This window comes from Pteronotus mesoamericanus, unplaced genomic scaffold, assembly GCF_021234165.1.
Source record: "Pteronotus mesoamericanus isolate MK-2021 breed Mesoamerican mustached bat unplaced genomic scaffold, CSHL_Meso_final contig_68, whole genome shotgun sequence".
Classification (NCBI taxonomy): domain Eukaryota; kingdom Metazoa; phylum Chordata; class Mammalia; order Chiroptera; family Mormoopidae; genus Pteronotus; species Pteronotus mesoamericanus.
Window position 1 is genome coordinate 29,366,561 of NW_026555234.1, and position 11,814 is coordinate 29,378,374.

Below are 11,814 nucleotides of genomic sequence, written 5' to 3' on the forward strand. Positions count from 1 at the left end.
TTTAAAAAAGTATAATAAATGTACCATATTAAGACAATAACCTGGGAAACAGACCTCTGTAATATGTGCTCAATTTTTGTAAATATAAAAATGCTCTTAAAAAAGTTTACTTACAGAAAAAAGACAAGCTACAGATTGGAAAAAAAATACAAGACATATATATATATATGATAATGACTGTATCCAGGCTATACAGAGAACATCTAAAACTCAGTAAGAAAACAATCCAAGATAGTCAACAGATCCAAACAGATACTTCACCAAAGATACACAGATGGCAAGCAAGCACATGAAAAGATGCTCAGTATCATTGGTCCTTATTAAAACCACAGTGAGATACCACAATATACCTAATTAGAATATTTGAAATGAAGAAGACTGACTGCACCAAGTGCTGGTGGGAAAGTGGAGGTGCAACTCTCATGAACTGTGGTATGGAATGCAAAATGGTAAACTCACTTTGGAAGTTTGGCAGCTTCTTGAAAAGATAAACATAAGCCTACCATATGATCCAGCTGTTTTCTCCTAAGTATTATTCATAGGAAAGCATATGTCCATATAAAGACATACACAAGAATTGTATAGCATTCAGTGTACCATTCTAGCTAAAAATTTTAAACAACCAAAATATCCATTAAAGGTAAATCGGTAAACAAATCATGGTAGAATTCTACAACAGAAAACTCAACAATATGAAGGAATGATTATTGCTATGTGCAGCAACATGGATGAACTCAAAAATACTCAAAGGAGCCAGATTATGAAAAAGAAAAAGTACATGCTGTAGGATTCCATTTGATAACTCTTGAAAATGTGAACAAATTGAAATCTTTTGTAGTAGGAAGCAGATCAGTGGTTATCTGGGGCCAGGGCGGGCACAGGAGCAGAGATTACAAAGGAATAAGAAGACATTTTCAGGAATGATTGATATGCTCACCACCTTGATTGAGGTGTTGCTTTTCTTGGTATACATTCGAGTATAACAAAACTTATTAGGTTATAAATTGTAAATATGTGAAGTTTAGACTACATCAGTCAGATTTCAATAAAGTGTTTAAATACGCTAATGTAGTGAGAGGGGACTAAGAGCGAGCATGACTTTTTGCTTCTCAGAGGAAGTACCTTCTCAGAGGAAGTACCGTATGGAGGGTTGGAATTCAGAGGACCCGGTATCAGCATTATTCAGTGCTGTTACTGGTCCATAATGACATAAAGAGCTTGCACAAAAACATAAATCAATTACCTCACTAAGCACATTATTTGGTTCAGCCAATTTTTTTTTCTCATAACCAGAATTTCCCAGTGAAGAAAGCAGTGTATTGATGAACATTCTGGCACCAGCTCATCTATTATTGACCTATAATCAACAGTCCACAGGCTGGCATTAGAGTACAAACACGTTTTGAGAACACCATCTAGATCACACTCAGATTTGCATTAACCTCTCTAAGCCTATCCTCATCTATATGAGAATTATAATAATTGCTCTAGACACTTCATATAATGGTCTGATGCTCTAATGTACTACAAAGCTTGCAAATTGCAGGTACCAATTATTTATATATCACTGCATTATTTAGAAAGTTTTTTTGAAATAAAGCAATATAATAAAAGTGTACTTTTTGTTTGTTCAGAATGCTTCTCTCTAAACTTGACTGAAATTAAAAATGATCCGTTTGCCAATAAATATCCAAAACTATTAAATTCAATATTGAGTTTATAACAAAAATTGATATATATATCTTAGCTGATACTTAAATAGTAATATATATATAATATGCAATGACATATATTCTTTTTATCAGCTCATATTCTCCCAATCAGACATAGAAATTAAAAAGTAGCAGTGTTACTGCATTTTTTCCTATGGTTTAGTATAAGATTTTACTAAAACCTATAAACTCAAAATTGTTCAGATTTATTTTTTCTTGTTCATGTCTGAAGCGCTTCTTTCTCTAAAATTTTTACATTTTATAATCTTTCCTTTAAAACACGAGCAAGATATGGAATCTCCTGAGTTACATATGCAGCTTATACATTTCTTAAAAGTAATTTTAAAATATCACAAATTAGTCATATATATCCATAATACACATCCTTGATATTCACATACTTCTTTAAGCAAGATTCAAGTTTATTTGTGCTTTGTATATTTACATTAATTTAGAGCCTATTTTTAGTTTTCAGTAAAACTCTTTACCTATAAAGATCTCTCAAATATTCAATAAATGTAGCAGAACAGCCATTATTAAAATATAAACTGCTATTATAGCTTTTTATCTTTAATTTTTTATACATTTCCTGTCAACCATGTAATTTCCTGTTCTTTAGGAAAGTTGATAAATTTTAATCTTTGTAATCTCAATAAGGCTGCTTTCTCAGCCTGGCATATAGTATATTGCAGGTTTTCTGAACACACAGTATTCACTCTGTCGTATCAGTTGTAGCAGCGTAATCTGATAATATTGGTATTCGCGATTTCCAGTTATTTCAACTGCAGCATGACCTTAAAGACAAAGGGAGAAGGGGAGGATCAGTTTATACCAGAATGATGCCAATATCTGCTGAAGGAAATGCTTTGCAATCTCTGAAGTGTCTGGAGAACTGATAACAAGTGTACTGCTCAGTGACTGATGGCACATGCCTGCTAGGATCCATGGTTCAGAATCACTTCACATTTATACCAGGCTCCACCACACGTCCCATCAGAGAGACATTACCAGTTTGGTGACTGGGCCTGTGGACCAGTCGTCAAGGCACCAAAATGGCTGAGTAGCTGCAGAATATGGAAGGAAGCTAAAGTATACCATGGTGTTAAAGTCAGAGCCAAGAAGATTGGTTAGCAAGAGACTGGTAACAAAAACTAATCACTGAGATTCCATCACTAGAAAAAATGCTGAGTAATAATAAAAGAAATATATATAACAAAGACAATTATTTTTTGTTTCTTCCTCACAGCAGCAGTTTCTGTTTAAATATTACTTTTCTCATTAATTAAACACTAGGAATGGTTACTATTATTTAGCCATTCTTTTGTAAATGTAAAGCTTTTAATCATAGATGAATTCTATTTTATCTCAACCTGATTTTGTCATAACTTCAAGGTATATTTTATATCCTGGAGTTAAAGCAATTTCCTATTATTTGTCCAGTTAAATAAGACACTCTTCAAGACCGTACTATTTTTAATCAGAAAAACACTGTAGAATTAACTACTTTCATAGCCTCAAGGTGAAAAATTAATTTTTATCATTAATGTGCAATGGAGCAAAACAAATCTAGCTGTTAGAACAGCACTATTATTCTTTCAAAAATAACATGATAAATTATGCTCAAAACTAAGTAATTAAAATTACAAGTTATAATTAATTTAATGTATAAAGCTAGAGATGTAGAACATAAAGTATTTTCTGTATCTGACATAAAATATCAGGAAAGAAAGAAATATTAAAAGTGAATTATGAGGTTTTCTTACATGGCTCTAATGGTAGCAATCAAAACTTAACATTTTAAACCACGTAAGAAAATTAAAACAAATACCTTATTAGCTGCTTCCAAGGAATTTATTAGATTCTGCAGCTCTTCTTTACTCATTTCAATAGAATATGGTTTGACTTCACCATTTTCTTTTATGTCTAGATGAAGGTTTAAAAGTGGCATCTGTAATGTAGCAATCTTGTCACTGGAAAGTGCAAGCTGTTTAAAATAAGGAAAAGTCATTAATAGATACTAAATAGAACTATATTAAATATGCATCAGAGCTTATGAACAATACATTTAAAAAAATACTCTTGTTTGCTGTCAAGTACAAGGAAAGGTGGAAGAAATAAAGAAATTAAACCCATGCCAAACCAACATACATCTAAAGAACAGAAAGAGAAAGAGTGAATAAAAGAAAAAACGTAGGTTAGGAAAGAAAGACAACCAGTCAGCAGAAGCAGAAATCCACAGCAGCTTTACAGCTGGGAAGTACACATACATCCAGTGGTTCTATGATATAAAATCCGTTCTTGATGAGTACTGCTAACCAGACTCTCTTTTAAAAATGTTTTTAAAAGCTATTTTAAAACACACACTACAGATTTTTTCCCTGGAGGTAGAATCACATTTACCAATCCTGGGAAGACCATGAGGTCTAGAACGTTCTAGCCAAAAATATGTTAAATACATACATACAGCTCCGCTCTTTATAACATCTTATGATTTACACCCGCAGTTAATTAAATTTATCATTGTAAAGTTATTATACATGGTTTGAATGTTTATAGCATACTGATTGCCCAGTTAATACAAAAGATATAATTTCAATTATCTTTGATATCTTTATGGGATATTGTATTCTCAAAATAACAAAAATTTTAGGTATATAATATAAAATAAATTTTTCTATTCAAAAACTGAAATAAAAACATACTCATAAATAGATTCTCACCTTTAACTGCCAATCAAAATCCTGTAGCTGCGCAGAGGAAATATCAACTATTTCTTCTAATAACACCTGCTTAATTTCATCTTTTCTACTTTTTAAGCATTTCATGATAGCTTCTTGATGAAATGAATTCAATTCATTCAATTGCTGAGATATCTATAGAAATAAAAATGGTTATAAAATAAATGAAAGGACTTTTCTGTTTAAAATGGAAACACATAGCTCCACTCTCCTTTCACGTACCATTTAAAATGGTAGTAGATGAGGGAAAAAAAAATACTTCTGTCACCATGAAAATAGTAAGATGAGAATGCATAACCAGGAAACCAGAGGCTTAAACAAATTTTCGCAAAACAAAACGTAAAAGAAAAGGGCTGACTGAGGAACAGCATGAAAGTGAATGTCTTGGAGACCACTGGAAAAAAGCTGGTATAGCTATATTAATATAACAAACAATACAGCCTTCAAGAAAAGAAATATTACAAATGCAATTCAATGGAAGGCTATCCCATGACCCTGCAATTTCACTTCAAGACGTCGATCCTCGAAGAGGATCATGTGAGTACAAGTGGACCCATAAAATGGAGCAGCCGTATCCGTAATAATGAAGAGGCAATGCCCTGACTGCTCACCAGCAGGTGGAGAGAAAAATAAGTCCTCCTAATTCCCATCAGCAAACACTTTAAGGAGAAAAAAATACATAAACTAGATCTACACTTACCAATATTGATAAATCTAAAACAATATTAAATTGAAAAATTACAAATGGATACATAGTTATCATTCACATGTTATATATTGAAATGGCTTAAATAATTGTAAACATTGCAAACATTCAGACAACACAGAACACAAACCATGTCTGCCAACTTCACAAGTGGTGATCTCTAGGTGAGGGGTGACATACCCAGGTGGTATGTGGGTAAATCTGTAACACCCTGTTTCTAAAACAAACACACAAAACTGAAATACACAAAGCAAAATGTTAACAACTGTTTAACTGTGGTAATGGGAATACAGGTGTCAGCTACTTAACTTTCGGTTTTCTTCTATATCATTTAAATATTTCACAAGTTAAAAAAAAAAAAAAAACAAAATTAAAACTACAAAAACCCAGAACTTCCAAAATCAGATTTTCTAATTACAGTAATGAGGTTTTTCTTAGTAGATATTTATTAATGATGGCTCTTCTATTATATGTGCCCTAATGACCAATAAAAGCTCTGAATACTAATTATTATAATACATAGAAATTTACAGTAAAGTTACCTCTTCATCAGATAAATTTTTACCGACTACAGCTTTGAAAAATTTGGTAATATCTTCCAGAACATGCATCCATTCCGTGGAATCCCAAACACTTTGATAGTCCTGGTAGAGAGGATAAATTCGGCCACAAATGCCATCAATTATTTTGTGAAGAAGCTAGAGAGAAACAAAAGAAATAAATGTGATTATGAGTAAAATTGTAAAACAGATCTATCTCCCTTGTAGCAAACAAGTGTTGTTGGGAGAAGTTCATGTTATCTGAAAGAGCAGCTGAGGTAGAAATATAACTAACTTTTTTTATGAATTAAAAGTTAGAACTTCAGACACAAAAAGTCTCATCATTTTGCCCATGTTCAGGAGCTGAAAAATTATATAGATACACTGTTGTTTTTTCAATGTTACCAAAAGGAAAATGGTGTTTATAAAAGTTTCATCTTGGAATTCCTTAGACATATTTATACCAATAACAAAAGTCTGTTACTGTAGATTTACAAACTTCACTTCCCTTGCCTCTATTTATCACAATTCATACTTACTTCTTTTGGTCCCTCCAAGAAAGCCCTCATTACCTTTCTTTTCCTTTTTTTTACATTCCTTTTTCTCTATCCTACCTTAAAACCAGCAATGGAAATCCTAACACTTACATAATTAAACACAGTAATTAAGACTGTGGATTTTGGAATGAAACTGGCTAGCCTGAACCCCACTTCCACTACTTAACTAGTTTTGTCAAATTACATAAAAGTTCTGTGCCTCTGTTTCCTCATGTGTAACATGAGGATAATATCAATACCCTCATAATGTTGTTGTAAGGATTAAATAATACATGCAAATCACTTGGCACACTGCTAGCTTAACAAGGCACTTAAACATTGCTACCCATTGTTATCATTCTTCTTATTATTATTTATTATCACTGTTACTACTACTACTAGTACTGTGGTCCATGCTTTTAACATATATTAACTGAGTACCTACTACGCCTACACTATTCTAGGCAAATGATTGACATGGTAATCTTTTCCAGGAGATATGTCTCGTGAGAAGGGTATTTCAACCCAATTAACTTGGAAATGCATTTTAGCAGCAAGTCTTTCAACTTGTTTCCCCTGGATAACGTTCCACTTCATTTTAAGCTATAATTCCTTCTCTGTAACACCACACTTATCAGAATAGAGATGAGCAACTGGTGACCCCACTTTCAAAAGCTGGCTAATGCACTACATGAATTTCCTCACTTGTAAAATCAGAGAAAAGAGTTTAGATGGTTTTTCTTGATCCTGGTAGGAATTAACTAAGTTAATTCCCTTCTATCCTCCCCCCTCCACTTTCCCCATTGTAAATGGAACAGAGGAGAAAGGAAAGCCAAAATTTGGAACTTACAGAAGATACCACATATCCTTCCATCACATTAGGTAGGCTAAGTGCCCACACCCACCCTTCATCCACAGTAAATGGAACAGGGCTGGGACTTACGCAAAGCTGCCGATCACTGACCCTGAAGGCCAGCCTGCCAAAGCTTGGGATCCAGATGACTGCCCCAATGATAAAGGGAGTTCCATGGACATTATTGATTCTTTCCCTCAACAATCACTGATTTAAGAACCACCTTGAGCCAGACACAATTCTCAAGAATTGGAGATATAAAACAAGTATCTACCCTGAAGGAGTTCAGAATAAGAGAGAGACCAGAGGTAAGAGGACCAGTTAACAAGTGTTCACGGAAGACTTCACAAGGCCTGAGCTTTGTGGGGAATCCACATGGTCGGAGTAAACATATGAGCGTATTAATTACAATACCAAGTGTTCATTAGTAGTCTGAGGTCAGTGGGCAAACAGAATCACAGCCCCCAAAACTACTGTTGAAGCTCCATAATGCATATATTGCCTTCTTTCGTGGACTGGCAAATTCCCTTCAGGTCTAATACTTGGGGCATTAAGTTCTGTTTGTTTTTTTGTTTTCTGGGATTTTGTTTTTGTTTTTGCTTGGAAGTTGGCGGGGGGGGGGCGGGGGGGGAGCACTTCTCAGTCATAGTTTCCTGTTACAGCAACCATAGGGTCTTCTTCCCTTCACAGTTCCCAGTCAAGATACCATTATGTGTACTTATCGTCTCCACATTTCTTTCACCTTTCAAACTCACTCAAATTTTGCTGCTGCCAAAACCAGTACTTCAAAATGCAAGCGCCTTTGGTAGTAACACCAAGTGCACGAGCAAGGCTCCTGCTCACCTGTCTAAGCTCCTCCCTCCTCTGCTTCTCACTGGGAATTGCAGCCTCTAAGGTCAGAGCAGATGGGGCGGGGCGGGTGGAAGGGGCTGGCTTTCTTCTCTCCTCTGGGGCTGGTAATTGCTCTGTTTCAAACATTCTCCCGTTTCTGGCCTATCTGGTTCCTCATCATCTCTCAGGACTAAACCTAGAAATAAATCTAGATGTTTCTGCTCTGAAAAACCTTCCCTTGCTCCTTCAAATCCGAGTTGCTACCCCTCCCACAAGCTCATTACTGGGTAACTCTAGGTTCCCTCCGTGGACAGCGAGCACAGGCTGCGTCTCATTCACTGTTTTACCTTATCCCCCCAGGGCACTGAGCACACGGTGGACGTCAACGAAAAGCTGGCTGAACAAAGGAATGGGGCTTTTTGCAGATCCTCAACAAGGTTCTTTTTAGACTAGAGGTGCCGGCGCATGTATCTCCTCTAGAGGGAAAGGCCACCTTGGAACACCCTGACAAATTAAGTCGCCCAGTTACTGGAAGCACTTAAAAATATTCTTTTCCTGTCTCCCTCAAGGGGGCGGGTACCCCTCTCTAGGCCACCATGGTATCCCCAGCACCGAGCACCGTGCCCAGTTCGTAGGTAGCGTTTGGGAGGTAGGTGTTGAGTGAATGAATGGAAGGTAAGCGAGAAGCTGCACACCACCGGCTGCACGGCCTAAGCTTTCGGAGTCTACGTGGCGGCTCCGCTCCCGAGCGCAGGACCACGGCAGGGGGCAGAGGGGCCACCCCCACCAGGGTGCGGCGCGCCCCGGCGGAGTCGGCGCGCAAAGCCCCCTGAGGGGCTGCTCCGTGCCGGGGCGCGGAGGTGGCGCCCCAAATCTTGGCCTCCACAGCTCTCCAGGAGAGGGAGGGGGCCGGCCACCCGAAATCACGCCCCTTACCCGCCCTTTCCTGGGCCGCGAGGCCAGCCCCACGAAGGCGTCTCGTTTGAAACGGCCTAACAAGCAGCCCAGACCGTTCCGGAGCCCAGTTCCCCTGCTGCCGCCGACCGCGCCCCTCCTCACCGGTAGGGCCAGCTCGGCTGGAAGCTTCTGCAGCCGCCACAGAGGGGTCCCCTCTTCTGGCTCCATTCCTGAGCGAATTTGGGGCCTGGGTCAAGCGTCTAGGCCCGGTCGCTCCTCCTCCACGTGACTCGGAGGGGCGGAGACGATGGTGTTCTTGTGCGCACGCGCAGAAGTGCAACCAACCCTTTCCTTGTAAGAATGTTTTTCTGCCTGGTGCGACGTGGGCTCGACATTGTTGTGTTATCACCTTGAACGCAAATTTGTAAATAGGTTGCCACTGTGTTCAGAGTTGTACTGAACTTTTTCTGCACTCTTTGGAAAGCCATCTAATAAGGGTAACCATATTTGGGGTGTATCCAAGGCCACTGTCCCAGAGGTTTGACATAGATCTTTTACTAATGTATCCTGATTTGGAAGGTGAATGAAGCGTTATCGTGGGCGAGATTCTTTGTATAGATTATCCTAAGAGGGTACTGTTTTCACTCGCATTTCCAAGTAACAAGTAAGAGAGAAGTCATAGGTTTGGCTTATTTAGCAAGTAAAATTTCTGGGTGCCCAGAAATAAGAAATGTCATATCAACAAGGGACAACATTTTGTTACAAGTGTGCCGTAATGATTGCGTGGGACATACTTATACCAAAAAAGTATATGTTGTTTATCTGAAATTCAAATATAACTGGGTGTCTTGTTTTTCATCTGTCAATCCTAAAAGTCACTTTCCCAAGCTAAGAGGCACAGCCTGAAGTTAAAACCCTTTAGATTCTAGAGCCACACTGAAGCTTTAGGGTTTGGATTAACCCTAAAACCCAAACAGCTTTTCTGTAATTTCTTTCGTTATTACAATTATTCCTTTAACTGGGTGCTGGAGGATTCAGCACTGATAAGACAGTACCTGCCATCTAGAAGTGCACAATAAGGAGGAAACAGAAACAGGAATTACAATATAATATCAATTTAATTTTTAAAAAGTGGTGCAAAATGATTAAACATACCACAGAGGAGAAAGTAATTCTTTTAGCCTATTGTCTCCACAGAGAGAGATTGCTCATTAGTGACATCCCTTAAAGTATAGCTCAAATGCCCTTTCTCTACTCTCTGCCCCACATTTTGGAGGTGAAAGCAATTTCTCCCTCCTCTGAATTTTTATGACTGTCACTCAGTTAAAATATTTATCACTTTCTAGTTCTTAATATAGGTAAATATGTACATTTGTTGTTCTAACTGAAACATAGTCATCTTAAGATATTCTGTCTTTGTGCATAGGAAGTCCCCAAGTAACACTGAATAAATGAAGAGGAACCTGGAAAATGACCTAATTTATATCTGTTAATAAGTCTACTGAAGGCAGGGTCTGTTTTCTGAGACAAAACTAAATTTTATGTATTCTAATAGTTGCAATAAAAGTATCACACAGTATCATATAGTATCTACTATATGTCAAATATTTTATATATTGTATCTTATTAACCCTTACAACAGCCTTATGTGTTGGGTATTATCTCATCTGTAAAGATGGGGAAATAAGCTTGGCGAAGTAATATCAACCTTGTCCAAGGTCACATAGGTAGTAGTTGCAAAGTCACTGGTCTGAGTCTGGAACTGGTGGACTCTGTCTGAGTGCTTCCCTGGACGAGAAGAAAGACATTGTAAGGTGATATGACTTACCTAACAGCATACAACAGGCTACTAAAGAAAGCAAATAGGCTCAGCAAGCAGGGCACGAGATTCACAGGACAAAGAATTATGTCCTGATTTCTCTTTCAAAGAACACTAGATACCAAGAAAAATTTGGGGGGTTTTTTCCATTGGAATTTGGTTGTAATGAAATTTAACTTTTAACAAATGTAGATGGTTCTCAAATTGAGAGAAAAGAGCTTGATTTTTTGATTAGTAAAAGGATGTTCTTACAAGTGTAATCCAAGAGGTTTTCAAAATGTATTTCTGACATTTCTAGTCCTAATTATTCTGGTGTTCTAGTCCACACCTTCCAAAGTTTACTCATAATGCTGGTTACAAACATGAAGCTAAACATCTTAAGTTCAAACCCCAACTCAACAAATGGCTCTCTATGTAATGGTTTAAGCAAGCTGTTTCACCTCTCTGTGTCTCTGGTTCCTCAACTGTAGGTGCTTATAATGGTAGCACAGAATTTACAGAATCATTGTGAGTTCATACATGTAAAGTTCTTGAAATGAGTCTAACCTGGCACGTAGAAAACATTATTCGATTCCCTTCTAAGTGGTCTTCTTCCCTATTTTCTGGCCAAAGGTTAGTGGGTTCCAGAAAGCAAGGTTCTGGACAGTCTCAGCCTTGAGAATGTGATCAGCCTCTAAAGCCTATCTAGGCTGCTACATAGTGCTGTATAGGCAATGTAAGTCACAGTTGACGGGACATAAAAAGATTTCAGGAAAACCTCACTGCGTATATTCGCTGAGCTGAAACTGGGATGCAAGCTGACTGTTTGTGAAACTATTAATACAGTGCTTCTTTCTCAGGTTATTTGATTGGAATTTTTTTTTTTTTTTTGAGGTGGAAGGAAGGAGAAAGGAGTTTCGTGCACCATGCCTTGGGAGAGACACTCATGCACTCACTCTTTAACAATTATTGGTTAAACATCTACCATGTATTAGGCTTTAGGACTGCAAGCAGAGAATGTTAACTTATGGTCTAGTCGTGTCTGGCAGGAGGTGGTTCTCAAATAATGAACAAATAAGCAATTAAGATAATGTTAGCTGTTGAGAAGTGTCTTGAAGAAATGAAACAAGGTAATGTAACAGAGATGGATGGTAGAAACATACTTTAGAGTGGTCAAGGAGTACCTTGCCAAGGAGTGACAGTT

The 11,814-nt window shown here is 37.5% G+C and overlaps 1 protein-coding gene across 1 annotated transcript; it reads right to left on the minus strand.

Annotated features, from left to right (window-relative positions):
* Window positions 1–1,817: 1,817 nt before the first annotated feature.
* COMMD8 (COMM domain containing 8) lies at window positions 1,818–9,138 on the minus strand. The gene is made up of 5 exons (XM_054582263.1): window positions 8,975–9,138; window positions 5,699–5,854; window positions 4,433–4,585; window positions 3,541–3,696; window positions 1,818–2,506 (listed from the first exon to the last, which is right to left on the minus strand). The coding sequence occupies exons 1-5, from the start codon at window positions 9,038–9,040 to the stop codon at window positions 2,486–2,488; spliced, it is 552 nt and encodes a 183-aa protein (XP_054438238.1). The 5' UTR covers window positions 9,041–9,138; the 3' UTR covers window positions 1,818–2,485.
* Window positions 9,139–11,814: the final 2,676 nt, after the last annotated feature.

Bases quoted from the DNA above. Each gene is read 5' to 3' on its own strand.
- COMMD8 (XM_054582263.1), bottom strand. From the start codon at position 9,040: ATGGAGCCAGAAGAGGGGACCCCTCTGTGGCGGCTGCAGAAGCTTCCA. The intron at 5,855-8,974 runs GTGAGGAGGGGC...GTTTCTCTCTAG, and splicing joins CAGCCGAGCTGGCCCTACCG to CTTCTTCACAAAATAATTGA. The intron at 3,697-4,432 runs GTGAGAATCTAT...TATTTTAAACAG, and splicing joins ATTTTGATTGGCAGTTAAAG to CTTGCACTTTCCAGTGACAA.